Raw genomic sequence first — 21,270 nt, forward strand, 5'->3', positions numbered from 1 at the left:
GTTTATGTGTGGGACCGCCTGCCTAACTGTGCCCTTCCCTCTCTGGCGCAGTTCCAGCCCCTGAGCACTGAACACAGAGCAGCATGTGAGTGGCAGCAGAACTGAGCAGCCTCACGTCCTCCCGACACACACAGGAACACCAGCTCGTCCCCGGCCATCACCTAGAGTCGCACACACTTTCAGACTCAGAGACACACACATACACTCACATTCACGCACAAACACTCAGGCACTCTGAGTGATACTTGGAGCCAGCCATGGCGAAGGGAGAGAGGGTACCACATACCCTAGCAGGCAAACTCATCAAGCCCCGAGAGCCAGCCTTCACCAAGCCCCCCAACCAGGTAAGGAAACACTGCTTTTATTTTGTGAATCAGTTGGTTAGTTTACCCCTGGTCTGACATCTCAGTGACATTCATGTTCCTTTGGTTTGGGTTTCTGTCATGCTGTTATGCCACGTCTGGATATCTGAGAGATTGAGGGCAGGGAGTTAGTTAATTCAATAGAAAATCAGTTGGATTGTGATAATACTACTTACAGCTAAGGACCAGACATAGAGGACGTTTCTCTCTTTCTCTGTTCGATGGATGACATTGGTGTAAGCTCCCCCTGAGTGCCTTTAGGTACCAGTAAGACTGCCTGAATGTCAGAAGGAGACATTCCTGTGAAAGAATGCGGTGTGTGTGTGTGCCAGTGAAAATATGTGAAGCCGTGTACTCGGGTGAGTAAATGGAATGCTTACTTATTGATGGTATTCCAGCACACATGCCCAGGGGCACAAGGCAATGACAGACGAGGAGCCAAACCTTTATTTTACTATACCACTAGTTCATTATATTGCAGATGTAGCCTATTGTGTTTCATTATACCTCCAGTGCATCGATACAGACACAAATAAGTACTCTACATTGTCTTCTATGTATAGATTCATACTGGCTTATTCACTGCTGGGAATTCAATATCATCTGGCTGTTCTTATAACTCAGCAATGTGTTTATGCTGTCCTATTTTGGTGAATAGGCATTGAAGAGAAGTGCTGCAATATTCACATTGTTTTTCTGAAAGAATGGATGCAGTGTGACCTTGAGCTGTGTGTGTGTGTGTGTGTGTGTGTGTGTGTGTGTGTGTGTGTGTGTGTACATGTGAGTGTGGAGGAGCTGTGTGTGTACAGCATGGCCCTTACGAATGATTTGTGTGTGACCTGGGTGAATTATACATGCTAAAGCAGCTAAAGCAGAGGCTGAAACAGAGGAGACTAATGCCCCTAATGCAGGATTCTCCAACTGGCGGCACGCGGGTGTTTCTTTTAATAGTTTGGACATAAAAGACTGTAAAAACACCTGGAAATTGTTGGAAATCTGTTCCCAAGTATTCCCACACATAATAGAGAGACAAATGATAATAATAATAATATGCCATTTAGCAGACGCTTTTATCCAAAGCGACTTACAGTCATGTGCGCATACATTTTTACGTATGGGTGGTCCCGGGGATCGAACCCACTACCCTGGCGTTACAAGCGCCATGCTCTACCAATTGAGCTACAGAGGACCATCAACTAGGTGGGCCGATCGTATACAAATGTAAGCAAGGTTTTAAATGATTATGTTTTATTCAAATATGATATCTGTTTGGGCTTCTTGTGTTCAATTTGCAGTCTACAAATTATTTGTAATTATGTCATCTGCTCAAGAAAAGATCGGCCCACCTAGTTGATGATCCCTGCCCTAATGGGTCACCTGTCACAGTGAGTCCCTCAGCTTCAGCCAGGCCCCCTGGTGGTCAATCACCAGACCACAGCTACAGCTCCAGGCAGGAGAGGAGAGGGGCTTGTTTGACTTCTCTATTACTGTGTTCAAGTGCTTTTGGAATAAGTATCTTACATGTTGTAATATTTGTGAGTTACATTCTGTATGCCAACTCTGTATCCCATCCCTTGGCATCACAGAGGCCAGAACTTCACACTCTGGTTCCATCTTAGCACACACACACACACACACACACACACACACACACACACACACACACACACACACACACACACACACACACACACACACACACACACACACACACACACACATAGGTACGCACATACCCCCCCCCACACACACACACACACACACACAAACCATAAAATCTGCCTTTTAAGTCTAATGTCAAAATGTATGAGGAAATTCTACTGCCTCTAAACCTTTATGTAAAGCTCTAAACCAGCTTTATTTCTTATACAACCAGCTTTATCTATCGCACGCATACAGTACACACACTCAATCTTCTGTGAATGCTGACAGAAAAATATAAAGCAATCAAACTTATTCACTATTCCCTACTCATCCTCTGTGTGCGTCACAGTCAGCTAATAACTAAGATCCTCTTTAAAACATAAAGGCACGTTGCCAGAGTCGCTTTTTCCCCACTTTCTCATCATTAACAAAGTCATTTACTTACAGGGCCACAGTTTGCTGACGGTCTGTTCTCTCTGAAGTGCTTTTCTGTGTGTCTGCTGTGTGTGTGTGTGTGTGTGTGTGTGTATGTATGTGTGTGTGTGTGTGTGTGTGTGTGTGTGTGTGTGTGTGTGTGTGTGTGTGTGTGTGTGTGTGTGTGTGTGTGTGTGTGTGTGTGTGTGTGTGTGCAGTTATAGGAAGCTAGATAACGTGTGTCCAGACAGCGGAAGGAAATCCTGTTTACGTCTTCAGTAAATAAGACTGTAGACAGACTCTAATCAGACTCTCTCTCTCTGTGTCTATGTGTGTATAGGTAGAGCTAGGCAAGATAAATCCTTGTTTGATGACCTGTGGACTATTTAACCTCCTTGTACAAAGAGAGAGCCTAAAACGATATTGCCTCTCTACAGTACACTCTTAGAAAAAAAGGTGCTAGCTAGAACCAAAAAGGATTCTTTGGCTGTCCCCATAGGATAACCCTTTGAAGAACCCCATTTGGTTCCAGGTAGAACCCTTTTGGTTCCAGGTAGAACCCTTTCCACAGAGGGTTCTACATGGAACCCCAAATAGTTTTACCTGGAACTAAAAAGGGTTCTACTTGGAACCAAAAAGGGTTATCCTATAGGGACAGCTGCAGAACCCTTTTGGAACCCTTTTTTTCAAAGAGTGTAGCTCTGTTTTCTGGGTTTACCCCCTCAGTGTGGAGTTTGTTGTGGGGATACAAACAGTGACAGCAAGTCCAACTACACAGCTGTATTGCAGATGAGGGTAAAAGTCATAGGTACACTTGATGTTGAACCAAGACGTAACTGATCTGGCACATACCATGTGGATAGACAGAGTATTAAGACCCTTCATCAGTTAACCGTAGAAACCAAAGACTTGTCTTATCTTCCCATTTAGAGCTAACTACAGTGAGGATGAGCAGAGGGAGTAGAGACTAAGTAGAGACTGAGAGTTTTGAAGTTAATCCACATGCTACTCTTTCCTTACTCCTAACCGGCTTGTCTTGCTATGTTTAAATAATTACACAGCTCCCTCCTGGTAATTGTCATTCTAGAAACCATAAATGTTTTCATGAGGAGAAGAAAGAAGAAGAGAAAATAAAGTCAGCCAGATAATGACAGTGTGTTGAAGGGCTTTGGACTCTGTGGTTGGTCTGTGGTTGTTTTGGTGATATCTTTCTTTCATGAAGCCTGAAAGGCCTATAGCTGCGGGCAGCGGGGTAACCCGGCCATGACTGTACTGTATGGAAACAACAAAGGTTAGAGAGAGAGAGTGGAGAGAGATGAAGAAAGAGAAAAAAGTAGGTGGAGAGATGAATAAGCAGAGAGAGAGAGAGAGAGTGAGAGTGAGAGTGAGAGAGAGAGAGAGAGAGAGAGAGAGAGAGAGAGAGAGAGAGAGAGAGAGAGAGAGAGAGAGAGAGAGAGAGAGAGAGAGAGAGAGAGAGAGAGAGAGAGAGAGAGAGAGAGCGAGAGAGTGAGAGTGAGAGTGAGAGTGAGAGTGAGAGTGAGAGTGAGAGGGAGAGAGAGAGAGAGAGAGAGAGAGAGAGAGAGGAGGTAAGACATCTAATCAGAAGCTGCTGTATTTTGGTCCGTGCCGTGTGTGTTTTGGTGTCTGTCTCTGAGATGTTCATAACAGTCGTAAATATTGGGCTTTCCAGGAGCCTGGCGGTTTGTCTGCTATTTCATGTGTGAGGATGGAAGCATCTCTGATCATCTCCTCCTTGTACACACACGTGCACACACACGTTTTTAGCAGGGGTCGGTATACCGCTATAGCGGCGGAAAACCTCTCCCGGCACCCTGGCTGTCTGTCTCTGTGGTCTCCTGTGGATGTGTCTGTAAGGGGAACAGGCTGTGATGTGTGCCCCAGTGTCTCCTCACATCACCACAGTCTAAACAGCAGGGAGTGGCGTTCTGTCTGATCCGGTATCCCTCACATCAACTGGGACCTACACTACAGGGGAACATTAAATGCTGTCAGAGGGGAGGGGAGATAAATTAGGGGAGATAAATGGTTGGGGGAGAGGGGGATGGAGATGGAGAAGAGTGGTGGGGGGGGAGTAGGCCTAGAGAGGTCTCAAATGAGAAACCAGATGTCTTCCACTAACTCCAGCACCAGTCCTGTTGAGAGAGAGGAAGGTACTGAGTTAAAGACCCCCAAAAACTCACCATCTCCACCAATAACTGTTACTTGGATAGTCCCAAGTAGATGATCTACAGATGGTCATACTATCAACAAACGATATGTTGATAAGCAACTGCTTGCTAAGGTTAGGGTTAGGGTTAGGGTTAGGTTTAGAATAAGGGTAGGGTAAGGGTTAAGGTTAGGATAAGGGCTAGGGTTAGGGTTAAGTTTAGGGTTGGGATAAGGGTTAGTCGATAGTTAGTTGAAATGTTGTTGACAGTTAATAAACATCTACTGAACATCTATAAACCATCTACTTGGGACTATCCAAATAAAGGATTACCCTTCTATCTCATGGATAGTGCTTCACTAAACAATGTTGCAAGTCATATTTGGACATCTATTTCATATACTATTTGGACAAGAAAGTTAGTCATGGTCTATGACATGAGGACATACTTCTGTATCGACTGTCAGCTAAATGGCGCAGTGGACATTCTGTGGTTCTGATTTTTTTGGGACATCATAAATCCAGCATCCTGCTGTCACAGACTCGTTCTTCTGCTAGAAAATCTGTATTCCTTAACCACAAATATAGCTTCCACCTTCAGATTTGTTTCCTGCTTGTATCTTATCTGAGGCTAATATTTAGGCTACGTAGCCATGGCTAACAAACATAATTCTTGTCTTTACACGGTAAAGAAAGGCACAGTAGTCAACTGTATCTCATAGGCTTTGCATATAATTTCTTTGCCTATTTCACAGATGATGCACTTCATGAAATCTGTGAGTGATAGGCCTAACTGACTCGTCACTCTCTCAGATATTTTTCTGCCAATCCATAGACTGTGCTGGACCAGAGGCTGTCTTTCTGCAGTAAACTGTGTTTCGCCATCGGAGGAGCACCCAATCAGGTGGCCGGCAGTGCTACGGCATTCTTCCTCCAAATCTACCTGCTGGATGTCGCCCAGGTAACACATCTGTGTGTGTGTGTGTCCCTCTCTTTTTCTCTTCCTATTTTCTCTCTCTCTCTCTCTCTCTCTCTCTCTCTCTCTCTCTCTCTCTCGCTCTCGCTCTCGCTCTTGCTCTCGCTCTCGCTCTCGCTCTCGCTCTCTCTCGCTCTCGCTCTCGCTCTCTCTCTCTCTCTCTCTCTCTCTCGCTCTCGCTCTCTCTCTCTTTCCCTCTCTCTCCCTATTTTTCCCTCTTTCCCTATTTTCCTTCTCTCTGTGTCTTCTAACTCCATCCCTCTGTTATCTCCTCCTCAGATCAACCCGTTCCAGGCCTCCATGGTTTTGTTCATAGGGAAGGCGTGGGGAGCCATGACCGACCCTGTTGTCGGCTTCTTCATCACCAAGAGCAAGTGGACCAGGATAGGCAGACTCATGCCCTGGTGAGGCCATACACACATCGATCACTGGTTGCACAGAGTGCACACACCTGGTTTCCCAAGGGAAAAAACAGCAGAGCAGCTCCATAGGACCACAGACCTTAGTGTTTGTATGCACTCTGAGAAATGCTACCTGTAAGTGCTAGGCTTCACATTTGGACACTATTGGATTATACTAAAGCTTTTCTCCGTGGCCAATGTGAGTAAAACTTTTAAACAGGTCAACACTCGCAAGGCCGCCGGGCCAGACGGAATACCAGGGCGAGTTCTCAAAGCATGCGCAGACCAGCTGGCAAGTGTCTTCACTGACATTTTCAATCTCTCCTTGTCCCAGTCTGTAATCTCAACATGTTTCAAACTGACCATCATTGTCCCTGTTCCCAAGAACATCAAGGTAACCTGCCTAAATGACTATCGCCCTGTAGCACTCACATCTGTAATAAAGTGCTTTGAAAGGCTGGTCATGAGTCATGACACACATCAGCACCACCATCCCAGACATCCTGGACCCCCTCCAATTCGTATACCGCCCCAACAGATCCACAGAGGACACAATCTCAATTGCACTTCACACTGCCCTCTCCCACCTGGACAAGAGGGGATATAACTATGTGAGAATGCTGTTCATAGACTACAGCCCAGTGTTCAACACAATAGTCCCCTCCAAGCTCATCACCAAGCTAGGGAGCCTGGGACTGAACACCTCACTCTGCAATTGGATCCTGGACTTCCTGACGGGACGTCCCCAGGTGGTGAGGGTAGGAAACAACACCTCCGCCACGCTGACCCTCAACACGGTGGCCCCTCAGGAGTGTGTGCTTAGTCCCCTCCTGTACTCCCTGTTCAGCCACAACTGCGTGGTCACGTATGACTTCAACACCATCATCAAGTTTGCTGAACACGACGGTGGTAGGGCTGATCACCGACGGCGATGAGACAGCCTACAGGGAGGAGGTCAGAGACTTGGCAGTGTGGTGCCATGACAACAACCTCTCCCTCAATGTCAGTAAGACCTAAGATCTGATCGTGGACTACAGTAGAAAGAGGGGAGAGCACGCCCCCATCCATATCGACGGGGCTGTAGTGGAGCGGGTCGAAAGCTTCAAGTTCCTTGGTATCCATTTCACTAAGGATTTGGTCCACACACACCCGCACAGTCGTGAAGAGGGCACAAAAGCGCCTCTTCCCCCTCAGGAGGTTGAAAATATTTGGCATGGGCCCTCGGATCCTCAAAATGTTCTACAGCTGCACCATCGATAGTATCTTGACTGGCTGCATCACCACTTGACATGGTAAATGCACCACCATCGACCGCAAATCTCTACAGAGGGTGGTGCGGACAGCTCAGTACATCACTGGGGCCAAGCTCTCTGCCATCCATGACCTCTATATCAGGCAGTGTCAAAGGAAGGCCTGAAAAATTGCCAAGGACTGCACCCAAGCCATAGACTGATCACTCTGCTACCCTCTGGCAAACGGTACCGGAGCATCGGCTCTCTGACCAACAGGCGCCGAAACAGCTTCTACACCCCAAGCCATAAGATTTCTAAATAGCCATAAGATTGCTATCACTTTACCCTGCCTTCATGTACATATCTACCTCAAATACCTCATACCTCTGCATACTCCCTGTATATATATATGTATTTTATTCTTCTTGTGTTACTATTTAAAAACAAATATTATTGTTTAACTCTGCATCGTTGGGAAGGGCTCGTTAGCAAGCATTTCACGGGTAAGTCTATACCCGTTGTATTCGGAGCATGTGACAAATACAATATTTTTATTTTATATTTGTAAACCACAGCTGTATCCTTATAACTGTAGACCTGCAGAGAGTGTTCACCAAAAGCACCACATCAAACTTAACTGTAACCCTAGGTGTCAGCTCTAAAGTGTGTTTGTGTGTGTCAGCTCAAAGCTGTGTAAACGCATTGGCTTGACACAACTCACTTACAATAAGTACTGGTTGAGTACTTAGTGCTGATTCTGATGTGACTGAGGTAGTGATGTGTAAGCTCTATAAGCCATAGATTACTGACAAGCTGACAGGCTGGAGAGAGACCAGATCACAGCATTACTGATTTGATTACCACTGTATGTCTGTGTGTGTGTCCTGACTGTTTTTGTGGCAGAACACTGTGGCCCTGCCCGGTTGTGTGTGTGTGTATGATGATCATCACCTGGGGCGGCAGGTAGCTTAGTGGTTAAGAGCGTTGTGCCAGTAACCGAAAGGTCGCTGGTTCTAATCCCCGAGCCGACTAGGTGAAAAATCTGTCGATGTGCTCTTGAGCAAGGCACTTAACCCTAATTGCTCCTGTAAGTTGCTCTGGATAAGAGCGTCTGCTAAATGACTAAAATGTAAAATCAGCACCGTGAGAAAGCCAGACCCTCCCTCTAGTTAACTCCTGAAGGAAACCCCCTCTAACTGTCAGACAGGAAGTCCCCTGGACATGGGTTGTGACATCATCAGACAGACAGAAAGGGATCAGTATCTGTGTCCTGAGCAGTTTGTGGCAGAACACCGGGGCTGTGCCCGGTTGTGTGTGTGGTTTATGGCTGCGCCCGGTTGGTACCCCTGGGTACTACTCTGTTTGTTATGTTAGAGCCCGCAATGCCAGCCGAGAGGAACGTTTAGATAAAACTTGGACTCTCTGAGAGTGTGATGGAGCTGAAATCCCCTCCTTGCTTTGGTCTCAGTCTCTGTGTGTGTCTGCCTGGGTGCATGTGTTTTGCCCTACTTCCCCTTTTACTACCCATCCTGTGAGCCATCTTACAGAACATTCTAACAGTCTATTCTAACATTATAACTGTTCCATTCAGTCACTGTGCCTTTTCAACCCTCCCATGACCAGCCTATACAGCAGCAGGCCCAACCCCAGCCCCAGCGCTAGGCAGCCCTGTCACTCTCTTTGTGTGGCTGAACAATCACTAAGGACAGGCCTCTGTGTCACAGGGAGAGCTGGACTGTACCAGAACTCACCACTCTCTACCTCTCTCTACCTCTTTCTCCCTCGTTCTCTCTGTCCTCTCTCTACCTCGTTCTCTCAGTTCTCTATCTCTCTCTTTCTCTATAATCCCTTTTTCTCTCTTTCTATCTGTTCTTTATTTTTTATTTAGATCAGCTTTAATATTGCAGATATATACAGTACCAGTCAAAAGTTTGGACACACCTACTCATTCAAGGGTTTTTCTTTATTTTTTACTATTTTCTACAATGTAGAATAATAGTGAAGACATCAAAACTATTAAAAACACATATGGAATCATGTAGTAACCAAAAAAGTGTTAAACAAATCAAAATATATTTGAGATTTGAGATTCTTCAAAGTAGCCACCCTTTGCCTTGATGACAGCTTTGCACACTCTTGGCATTCTCTCAACCAGATTCATGAGGTAGTCACCTGGAATGCATTTAAATTAACAGGTGTGCCTTGCTAAAAGTTAATTTGTGGAATTGATTTCCTTCTTAATGCGTTTGAGCCAATCAGTTGGTATACAGAAGATAGCCCTATTTGGTAAAATACCAAATCCATATTATGGCAAGAACAGCTCAAATAAGCAATGAGAAACGACAGTCCATATTCAACCCCCTCCCATCTATCTCTGAAGACCATCCAGTTTGATTTTCTATTTGCAATATATCTTTAACTGTGCTGTTTCACAAAAGTTCTGAACCTGTATACATTTTACAGACATAGCATATTTTACATTAGTTATCTTGTTGTTTTTAGTCCCACCCTTCAGCTCCACTCAACCCCTCCCATCTATCTCTTAACACCATCCATTTTTTATTTCTATTTGCCATATATTTTCAACTGTGCTGTGATGTTTTACAAAAGTTCTAAACCTTTCTATTCTCATAGTTTCTACAGATTGTAAATTAAAGATACATTTTTTGCTAAAATTATTATTATATTATTGATCGATTGACTATGACTTTTCAAATCACCCAGCAGTGCTATTTGCAGAGTTAGCTCCAGGTAAATATTGCAATTCTTTAGCCATTCCTAGACCTGCGACCAAAAACTAGCTACATATGGACATTACCAAAAACAAATGATCTAATGATTCTGTCTCTTCGCAGCATAATCTGCAGAGCTGGGATGGTTGTATCCCCCATATACTGTATATAAGCATTTCGCTACACCCGCAATAAACATCTGCTAAACACGTGTATGTGACAAATAAAATTTGATTTGATAAAATTTGATTTGATATAACTTTCTATTGGTAGCAAGAATTTTGTATATTAATTTAAATTGAACAATTCTAAGTTTTGAATCTGGCATCGTTTTGCGTATCAGTTCATAAACCATGTGTCATGGAATCGGTACATCGAAAATCTCTTCCCAACTATTTTGAAATCTATATGGCACAGCTGTCATTTTTTTGTCCTTAAATGAAACTGGTGTACTTTTTTATTTACCACAATTGTCTTTAACCAATTTTGGTCTTTAATGCAGGGCGACATTTTTGCAGTAATGCTGCAATTAGTTGGTTGTAATTTTGGGTAGAGCAGACATTTCCATATATTTTTGTTAGCTGCATGTGTGACATAACTCCACCAGTCCTATTTATGAAATCATTTACAAAGATTATACCTTTTTTAAACATTTTTTCCCAAAATAATGTTTTTTTTTATCAATTAGTATATTTGAGTTTAACTACAATATTTGTTGTATTATTTCTTCTGTCTTTTCTGGCAGATTAAACTGAAATTGCAACCAACTTTCTCTGTCTTGTTTTAAAAATAGGGATATTTTGGAGATTATTTCATATACAAATAACTGAAAGTGAGAGGTTGTAAAAAAGGCCATTCTTGAACATGGGGTGAGACATTCTTACTAATCTGCTAGAGAACCAGTTTGGATTTAAGTATAACTTTTGTATGACTGAAGCCTTTAGTGAGAGGTCTAATGCTTTAATATTTAATAATTTCTGCCCTCTGAGTTCATATTCATTATATAAATATGCCCATTTAATTTTGTCTGGCTTGGCGTTCCAAAAAAATGGAAAATTTTTTGCTCATATAATTTAAAAAACTGGTCACTAGGTGTAGGCAAGGCCATAAGCAAATAGGTAATCTGGGATATGACTAAAGAGTTAATCAGGGTGATTTTTCCATAAATAGACAGGTATTTTATTTTCAATGGTAGTGTTGTGGAAATCCTTACACAGGGACACTCAAAGTCAATCTTAAATGAATCATTGTTTATTGGAGAGGTTCCAACAAACTTAATGCACCATAGTGAACATCTGTCAGAAGCTCTAATGGGGCAGTCCCGTTAGTTCTCATATATACTGCAGACAAGTCATATTTGCATGATTTAGCTTATTCATGATTAATTAATCATTAACGTTTGCCTTATTCATGTGACAGACCAATACCTCACGAGGCTTCTTCTCTAAGCTGAGACGTTGAAACTGAGATATCAAAACAAGGGTCTGGGCGTACTGCCAAATTTCAGATACTTATAGTGAGGGTTCGTTCAATCAGTCACTTGCATGAACACAGAAATTGGTTTATAGAAAAGCACAAACATAGAACATAGAAATTGGTAAATAGAAAAGCACAAACATAATAATTTCCATCACAGTAGCAATATCTTATCTATTTTTGCTAACTTTCTATTAAAATGTATTGTAGTGAGATCATTTATTTATTTTGGGGTATGAATACCGAGTATGTCCACATCACCGTCAGACCATAATATAGTACACTTATCATAATTTGGTTGTAATCCAGAGAGGTTAGAAAAAGTATTTAGATCCTCTATGAGGTTGTGGAGGGATCCAAATAGTGGATTTAAAAGAAAACATGAATCATCAACGTACAATGATACCATTGTTTTTAAGCCCTGGATTTCTAGCCCCTTGATATTATTGTTGGATCTGATTTTAATAGCTAACATATCGATGGCCATAATAAATAGATATGCCGATAGTGGACAACCTTGTTTTACTCCTCTTGACAGTTTAATACTTTCTGAGAAGTAGCCATTATTTACTATTTTACACCTAGGGTTACTATACATAACTTTAACCAACTGTATAAGAGACTCTCAAAAATTGAAATATTCCAGGCATTTATTTATAAATTCCAGTGGTACTTGATGAAAAGCATTTTCAAAGTCAGCTATGAGTACCAGGCCTAGTTTCCCAGATTTTTCATAGTGTTCTATTGTTTCCAGTACTTGTCTTATATTTTCTCCAATGTATCGTCCATGTAAAAAAAAGGATGAATAATATCCGACAATACCTTTCTAATTCTATGCGCTATGCATTTTGCTAGGATTTTTGCATCATAACACTGAAGTGTAAGGGGCCTCCAATTTTTTTAAATGGACTGGATCTTTATATTTACCACTTGGGTCCTGTTTCAGTAATAATGAAATCAGACCTTCTTGTTGAGTATCTGATAATCTACCATTTTTATAGGAGTGGTTAAAACATGCTAATAACGGTCCTCTGAGTACATCAAAAAAGGTTTGGTATACCTCAACTGGTATGCCATCCAACCCTGGAGTTTTTCCGGACTTTAAGGCTTTAATTGCATCAAGAAGTTTCTCCTCTGTAATTTGGCTTTCACATGAGTCTTTCTGTACAAATGCTAATTTTACATTATTAATAGAAAAAAAATCCATACAATTAACTTTCTATCTGTTCTTAGTTAAACTGAATTCCAGGGCAGGACAGGTCTGGAGTTAGGGCAACAAGGGTCAAACACCTTGGGGTCCTATCAGGTCAAAGGTTAGAGTTCAGGTCCATTTTGGAAATGTTTTGGCATTGTCACCAAAACAACGTGACTGTGGCTATTTGGGGGTGGTGCATAGAGGATGTGGTTGAGCTAGCAAAAGCATGCTTAGCTGTGTTAACTATATTTACTTAGTTGACACTACAGCTGCAGAGCATTCGTTGGTCTTGAGTCTTTATGATAAGGATGTTTTCCTAAGTGTGAACTCTATGATGTACAGATACTCAGTAGATGTTATCAGATGAACCTAAGATATAGCTTAGTTTTTTGGGGTGTCCGTCCTCGGCTCCTAGTCTATGTTGCTTTAGTGGGAAAGAATTAGAGCCTATTCGTGTATAACTCAGTGGTTATAGATGAAATAGTTATTGAGGACTGGAGGAAAGTGCACTAGTCCACAACCTCCCCACTCTCTCTCTCTCTCTCTCTCTCTCTCTCTCTCTCTCTCTCTCTCTCTCTCTCTCTCTCTCTCTCTCTCTCTCTCTCTCTCTCTCTCTCTCTCTCTCTCTCTCTCTCTCTCTCTCTCTCTCTCTCTCTCTCTCTCTCTCTCTCTCTCTCTCTATCTCTATCTCCACAGTGAAACACACAGCTGTTCCCTTAGCCCATAATGATACAGTATGTACAAGTTGTATCTGGATGAATTATACATAGACAACACAGCTCCCCATATCCTCCAAACTGCACAATGCAGAAGAATTATTATGTCCTGAGATGCCTGTGTGTGCGCGTGTGCCTGAATAATGCTCATGATCATGCGAGTTAGCGATTCTGTGGCATATTGCATCTTCCCGTCCTCCCACTGTGCCGCCACACTAACTCAGAACGGATTCCTTCAGATTCACAAACACACCATCCATCGCACCTAAAACAGCCCACACACCATCAATCTATCACTGGCCTAACAGGTTTACAGGCTTTTATACATAGTTGTCTAAACCAGCCTGCTGAGATAAACTGTCATGTCTTTATCCATTGCACAAACCCATAATGAGGCCAGAGTTTCACAATAAAAAATTATACCAAATTTGACTAAAATGTTTGCTCAAACAATAGCCATTAAGATATGCAATAAGGGCCTCCCGGGTGGCGCAGTGGTCTAAGGCACTGCATTGCAGTGCTAGCTGTGCCACTAGAGATCCTGGTTCGAGTCCAGACTCTGTCGCAGTTGGCCGTGACTGGGAGACCCATGGGGCGGCGCACAATTGGCCCAGCGCCGTCCAGGGTAGGGGAGGGTTTGGCCGGCAGGGATGTTCTTGTCCCATCGTGCACTAGTGACTCCTGTGGCGGGCCGGGTGCAGTGCACGCTGACTTCGGTCACCAGGTGTATGGTGTTTACTCCGTCACATTGGTGTGGCTGGCTTTCGGGTTAAGCAGGCACTGTGTCAAGAAGCAGTGCGGCTCGGTTGGGTTGTGTTTCAGAGGACGCATGACTCTCGACCTTTGCCTCTCCTGTGTCCGTACGGGAGTTGCAGCGAAAAAGGGGGTAAAATACCAACAAACAAAAAAAATATATGCAATAAGAAACAATAACCCTGCCCTCCCTTTTTTGTCTCTGTAGGATGGTGGGCTGTACTCCGTTTGTGGTGGTCTCCTACTTCTACCTGTGGTTCGTTCCTCCCTTCACAAACGGACGATTCATCTGGTACCTGGGCTTCTACTGCCTCTACCAGACACTCATCACTGTAAGTACCAGCCAGATACCTACTACTGCTAGTACTACATAAACGTTGGCCCACAAGGACAACCATTTACACATCCTCCTTCTCAGATACAGTATCTTATCTAACACTATTCAACACTGACTTTGTTTACACAACTACCATTGTTCCTGGATACAGCTTTCTATCTGCCAGAAAATATACAGATAAGCAGAGATGACTTGCAGAACCCAACACAATACTATAGTGAGCAGAGCCAACATATCATAAAACAAAACCCTTTTGATAGTTCACCTCAAACAAGTGTGTTTATTTAGGTTTATTTTGTTACTATGGTACAGCTTCAAACCCTTTCCCTCTCTTTCACTCTCCTTTTCTCTTTTTCTCGTTCTCTCTCTCTCTCTCGTTCTCTTTCTCTCTGCAATGTCTCTCTCTCCTCTGCTCTCTCTCTCTCTAATCTATTTTACATATGCTACAGAGCATGTTTACCACTGCCCATCGTAGCCACATTGCGATGGCCTATAATGACGTCATTCTAACTACTTGATAAGTATACACTCGGCCCTGTCAGAGACCGCTGGGTGGGTAAATGCTGGTTGCCACTTTTAGCTTCCCTTCATTGTCTTTGTGTGTGAGAGACTGAGAACAAACAGCTGCTATCACTTTAAGGCCCTACAGTAGTAACAATAAAAAAAACAGATAGTGTACATCACCGGCCAGTGTAATCATTCAATCATGATTTGATGACCACTGTAAGTCCTTCTACGTGAGGCAAAGCTCTGGTCAAATTGGGTTCTATAAATTGTGTTTTTACAACAAGGCCCCACAAATGACATGCTTGGCCTTCCCTCCTTCCCTCCATCCCTCCTTCCCTCCATCCCGCCCTGGGCCGAAGAGAAGGAGAAGGGCTGGGACAGTCTTTCATGGCAGTGTTTATTTCTGTCATATCTTTGGACGCTCGGTGAGTTGTTCGGTCGCTGATTGAGCTGTTGTGTAAATGACAAAGGAGAAGAAAGGCTGGGGTTGAAGGCGAAGGCTAGGGTTGCTGACTGATCTACTAAATTTGGCCTTTACTACTATAGCCCATAGAAACACATTGAATACACATTCATAAATGGCAAAAAAGACAGTCAAAAAATGTATCATAAGGGATAAGGTTTTGAAGAGGAGATATAAGAAAGCTAAGGAAATATTTGTGTTTTTTGGACACATATTTAACACCTTTTTTTTTGGGGCACAAAACTACCTCCATACTTTCCATGTATTTTTTAAACCGGTACCGCTTACCTTCAAATAAGTCCCGTGACACAAAATGGAGAATACCATCTTGTTTGTGAGAATCTCCCCTTTCCATAGTGGAGTCATATTAGTTTGTTGCCCAAACGGTTTGGATGCTACAGATGTTTTCATTAGAAGACTGATTTTCGGGACGTCTCATGGTCTGACAAACAACCCTGTAGCTCGCCCACTTTCCACCACATATGTGGAAGGCCGACATAGACGGATGCGGTGGATTGAGTAGCAGCCTATGACAAAAACGTATATTTCTAGCTTAAACTGACAGATTTTGATGGGGATTTTATTATGATGTTACTTAGATTGACACACGGGTGCTCTTAAGGGTTAATGTTGCAGTGAATCATCGTCTTGAGTGGAACATGCAGCATAAAATATCCCCAAAAGGTGGAAATGATATGGACTCTGACCCTCTGTCCTATATCTAACCATATCTAATCATGTCCTCTATGTTTCTTCTGTGTTTCCCAGTGTTTCCATGTGCCTTACTCTGCCCTCACCATGTTTCTCAGTACAGACCAGAAGGAGAGAGACTCAGCCACAGCCTATCGTAGGTCACTATTAAACAGACCTTAGTTTGTTTAATAAAATTCAAGCACTATTCTGTCATTCTGTTTTGATGGTACTTAATACTGTAAAAAATATGTTATACTGCAGGTATGACCCTGGAGGTGCTGGGTACTCTAGTTGGCGCTGCCATCCAGGGTCAGATTGTGGCAAGCGCCCACACCCTGAAGCACTGCCCCCACCACAACATGTCCACCGGTCACCTAGGCAACGGCAGTGGGGCCGAGATCGTCAAGAGAATCGTTCACTCCCAGGACTTCCTGTCACATGCTGTAAGTGTCACCGCGACAACAAACAACCTGACCTGGGGTGTTACCATGGTATTCCGATTTTGAAAATAACTGTAAGTGACAGTAGTGTCCTCAACTACCTCAGGGCTGCACTTTCAGGGGCATCTTTTCCTTTAACTTCACTTTTTCATTTCCTTTTTTAAAGTCTCAAAGTTGAAAGGAAACAAACAGGAAACCAGTTGAAGGTCAACAAGTATGAAAATAGTGATGTGTTGAAACTTAAAGGAATATGATGAATAGGAAGTTTGTGTTTGTAGACTGTCTAGCGGTGAGATTTAGTCTTACCATGTACCAACTTAAAGAGGGCTTTATAGACATATATTATTTATCATCCTGGGTTTGAAGTGACCATAGGATGCCCCAGCTTCCTCCCCTCCCTTGGCACTGACCACAAAAAGGGGTTTCCTCCCTGACATCAGCCATCAAACCCCTTCCCTAAAATAAGAGACTCCTCCCCACACTGAGGGGGTGACCACAGTCTGTGTGTGATTAAGGCTATTTTTATCACATTCAAAAACACCTGAATGAACCCCAGACCCCAAACTCGACATGTAGTTTGTTGGGATTAGGGGACTAACAATATTGAACATCTATTTCCAGCCAAACCCAGACCGGAACATTACATTTGAATTGAACTGGTTGTTCATTTCCTTAGCAGTATACTGTACATATAGCCAATGAAAACATCACTGAGACAACCCAGAGACCCTGATGTGAATCTTGTGAATGCAAAGGTGGTTTATGGGTTCATGGGTAAAACGCGGCGAGCGGGCTCCAGCCCAAACTGTTCCGTGTTGGATTCGGGCACGCCGCGGCTATTCAGGGGCTCAAGTGGTGCCTTTTCAAATGATTTTGGGTAAACCCAGATGGTTCGGCTCTCTAACCACGCAGGACCCTTTGTAGCCATGCTGAGCATTTACACACAAACACACACACTTGGAGCACTGTCACCACTAGATTCCTCTGAGTTCGCGGGTGAGGGTGGCTCATTCATCTGGGCGAGTTCTCCAGTCCCTCAGAAATTGGCGGAACGTTTGATGTGAATAAATAATAATAAACCACTTTGCTGCACCGCCTGGAAAAAATAGCAAACAAGCCCAGAGTTGTTTAGGGCAGTGCAGTTAATTTTGGTGTCAACATGAAATCTTCAAGACTCTATAGTATTTTGGTAGGATGTATTTAAGGATTTTTTTCTGTCTATGCTTTTATCTAATCTGTTCAGTGATTTATGAGATCTGGTATCTGCTAGAGCGATTTAAGGAGTGCTAGCGTAAAATGACAGGGTCAACAAACACATCGATATCTTCTAATGTGACCTTTGAAGTGCAGTATTTGGGTGGAGTTACAAAATGGAAATTGAGAAAGGCTCAGTACAGATGTGCTCCTTCTGTAACCAAAGGCTTTAAAGATTGATAGTGGGCCCAAGGAAGAGTAGTGTAATAAACAAATAAAGGATAGATTTAAACTGTTGTTTTTTTCCTGCCTTTGCTGAATAAGTTTTATATGCTCTCTATCCTCCTTGTAGAATGAGGTGTACAGTATATGATTGTTTTTTATTTTATCCTTTTGCAGAAGGAGGTGTATATGATTGCTGCTGGTGTGATAGGAGGAGTGTTTCTCATCTGCACTGTGGTCATGTTCCTGGGAGTCAAAGAGAGAGATGGTGAGTCTGTGTGTGTGTATGTATGTGTGTTTTGCGTGTGTGCATGTGTGTGTGTGTGTGTGTTTGTGCACACTTTTCCCCAGCAAGTGTGTGTGCTCTCTTCCCCCTCTCATATTTCACTCTAACCTCATTTGCAAAGTACCAGTAAGCAGTTTAGCCTTATTCTGAACTGACTATTTAGCTAGCTCCATCCTTATCCAATGATTATCCAGCTCAGGGGAAAAAACAAGAATAAATTATTAAGTATTAAGTGTAAAAGGAGAGAATCTACCACCCATATCTCTGTGCAATTGTGAGATGCAGGGCTCACTTGCAAAAGTGAAGAGACCTTGGTCACAATGGGACTCCCTGCTAAAAATAAAGGTTACAAAAATAATACATCTTGTTTTTCATGCACATGGAGGCTGTCAGTGAACTGCTGACCTCACCACCAGTGAACCTGTTAGTTCTGGTTCTCTGTAGTGGCAAGCCCTGTGGAACAGACAGAGCATAGCAATGCTGCAATGCAGGGGCAGCTACAGGGTTGCCAGATTGGAGGCGAAATCCCCATACGTGTCTCACTCATGCTACTGTATATTCTCTCATCACAGAATGTGTGGTGCTTTATGGGCTGGATTTAGGGTTGGGATAAAAGACAGAAACCAAAGAAACCGTCTCCTTTGACACTTTCAAATGTTATTCATTTTCTTCCTCGCACAGATCCATACATTTCGAAGACGGAGAAGCAGATCCCGTTCCACAAGGGCTTCATCCTGGTGATGCGACACAGTCCCTACCTCACTCTGACTGCTGCCTTTCTCTTCATCTCTGTTGCCATTCAGGTAGGCACAACTTTACTAATACACCTCTTCTCAGACATGACACACATTGGGATGGTAATGGGTGGATAATGTGCTGTTATGGCTGCCTCGTTCAGAATGGCTCCAGATATAGCCTGCCTGCCGTTCAATGTTGATTTGATCAATAGAAACAGAGCACTCAGTGTGTTTGAGTAAATACTCCCGAGAGCATCTCTCTCTCAGCTCCAAATCCAACTGATAGACAGTCCGACAGCACATTATCATATTACTATTATGTAATATCTTGTTATTGTTATTGCTATCATTATGAGAATTCTCCCTACATTCAGCTGCTCAGTTCTGTGATACTCTTTCTGCATGGTTGTGATCACATGGTTGGTTGAGTCAGTGTGAACCATATTGGAACCTCTATTAAATCTCTATTATCTTCCAACACGTTGTACCAAACTCTAAAATCAAGAATAATAACAGAAACATAGCATCACTGAATCAAACATGCCTGAGGCTGAGCCACGCTTTTGGCTGCCACTCACAGAGACAGCACCCATACAGATAATGCTACCAGCAGCAACAGCCACACTGCTTGCACAGCCTAATGCCATCACTATCACGCTATCACCAAAAGCGACAACAGTGATAACGTCAAAGGATGTGAGTGTAACAGGCTCGTGATGCTGAAAGGACAGTGTCCGTGTCATGGTTCCACCTGTCACCAGAGGGCGGCAGAGACCGTCCTAGAGACAATAATGACAGTCAGGTGTGATCTATCACTAATTATGATTTCCATTTCCATTTCCATTTACGTCATTTAGCAGACGCTCTTATCCAGAGCGACTTACAAATTGGTGCATTCACCTTATAGCCAGTGGGATAACCACTTTACAATATGTATTTATTTATTTATTTAATTATATTTTTTATTTATTTTTTGGGGGTGGGGTAAGGGGGGGTAGAAGGATTACTTTATCCTATCCCAGGTATTTCTTAAAGAGGTGGGGTTTCAAGTGTCTCCGGAAGGTGGTGAGTGACTCCGCTGTCCTGGCGTCGTGAGGGAGCTTGTTCCACCATTGGGGTGCCAGAGCAGCGAACAGTTTTGACTGGGCTGAGCGGGAACTGTGCTTCCGCAGAGGTAGGGGGGCCAGCAGGCCAGAGGTGAATGAACGCAATGCCCTCGTTTGGGTGTAGGCACTGATCAGAGCCTGAAGGTACGGAGGTGCCGTTCCCCTCACAGCTCCGTAGGCAAGCACCATGGTCTTGTAGCAGATGCGAGCTTCAACTGGAAGCCAGTGGAGTGTGCGGAGGAGCGGGGTGACATGAGAGAACTTGGGAAGGTTGAACACCAGACGGGCTGCGGCATCCTGGATGAGTTGTAGGGGTTTAATGGCACAGGCAGGGAGCCCAGCCAACAGCGAGTTGCTGTAATCCAGACGGGAGATGACAAGTGCCTGGATTAGGACCTGTGCCGCTTCCTGTGTAAGGCAGAGTCGTACTCTACGAATGTTGTAGAGCATGAACCTACAGGATCGGGTCACCGCCTTGATGTTAGCGGAGAACGACAGGGTGTTGTCCAGGGTCACGCCAAGGCTCTTCGCACTCTGGGAGGAGGACACAACGGAGTTGTCAACCGTGATGGCGAGATCATGGAACCGGCAGTCCTTCCCCGGGAGGAAGAGCAGCTCCATCTTGCCAAGGTTCAGCTTGAGGTGGTGATCCATCATCCACACTGATATGTCTGCCAGACATGCAGAGATGCGATTCGCCACCTGGTTATCAGAAGGGGGAAAGGAGAAGATTAGTTGTGTGTCATCTGCGTAGCAATGATAGGAGAGACCATATGAGGATATGACAGAGCCAAGTGACTTGGTGTATAGCGAGAATAGGAGAGGGCCTAGAACTGAGCCCTGGGGGATACCAGTGATGAGAGCACGTGGTGCGGAGACAGATTCTCGCCACGCCACTTGATAGGAGCGACCGGTCAGGTAGGAAGCAATCCAAGAGTGAGCCGCGCCAGAGATGCCCAGCTCGGAGAGGGTGGAGAGGAGGATCTGATGGTTCACGGCATCAAAGGCAGCAGACAGGTCTAGAAGGACAAGAGCAGAGGAGAGAGAGTTAGCTTTAGCAGTGCGGAGAGCCTCCGTGACACAGAGAAGAGCAGTCTCAGTTGAATGACCAGTCTTGAAACCTGACTGGTTTGGATCAAGAAGGTCATTCTGAGAGAGATAGCAAGAGAGTTGGCTAAAGACGGCACGCTCAAGAGTTTTGGAGAGAAAAGAAAGAA

At 43.7% G+C, this 21,270-nt stretch overlaps 1 protein-coding gene across 1 annotated transcript in view; it reads left to right on the forward strand.

Annotated features, from left to right (window-relative positions):
* Positions 1-257: 257 nt before the first annotated feature.
* Positions 258-21,270, forward strand: part of LOC311108412 (sphingosine-1-phosphate transporter MFSD2B-like) — a gene marked incomplete at its 5' end in the record, with an annotated part of 38,462 nt that continues 17,449 nt past the window's right edge. The window contains 8 exons of the mRNA XM_084151037.1: positions 258-344; positions 5,423-5,548; positions 5,843-5,967; positions 14,277-14,400; positions 16,144-16,222; positions 16,330-16,511; positions 18,102-18,192; positions 18,892-19,013. Of these exons, the coding sequence (XP_084007163.1) occupies positions 258-344; positions 5,423-5,548; positions 5,843-5,967; positions 14,277-14,400; positions 16,144-16,222; positions 16,330-16,511; positions 18,102-18,192; positions 18,892-19,013 (936 nt within the window). The remainder of the gene's footprint in view (positions 345-5,422; positions 5,549-5,842; positions 5,968-14,276; positions 14,401-16,143; positions 16,223-16,329; positions 16,512-18,101; positions 18,193-18,891; positions 19,014-21,270) is intronic.

The sequence above is a fragment of the Coregonus lavaretus genome (genome assembly GCF_964263955.1).
Source record: "Coregonus lavaretus genome assembly, chromosome: 33".
NCBI classification, from domain to species: domain Eukaryota; kingdom Metazoa; phylum Chordata; class Actinopteri; order Salmoniformes; family Salmonidae; genus Coregonus; species Coregonus lavaretus.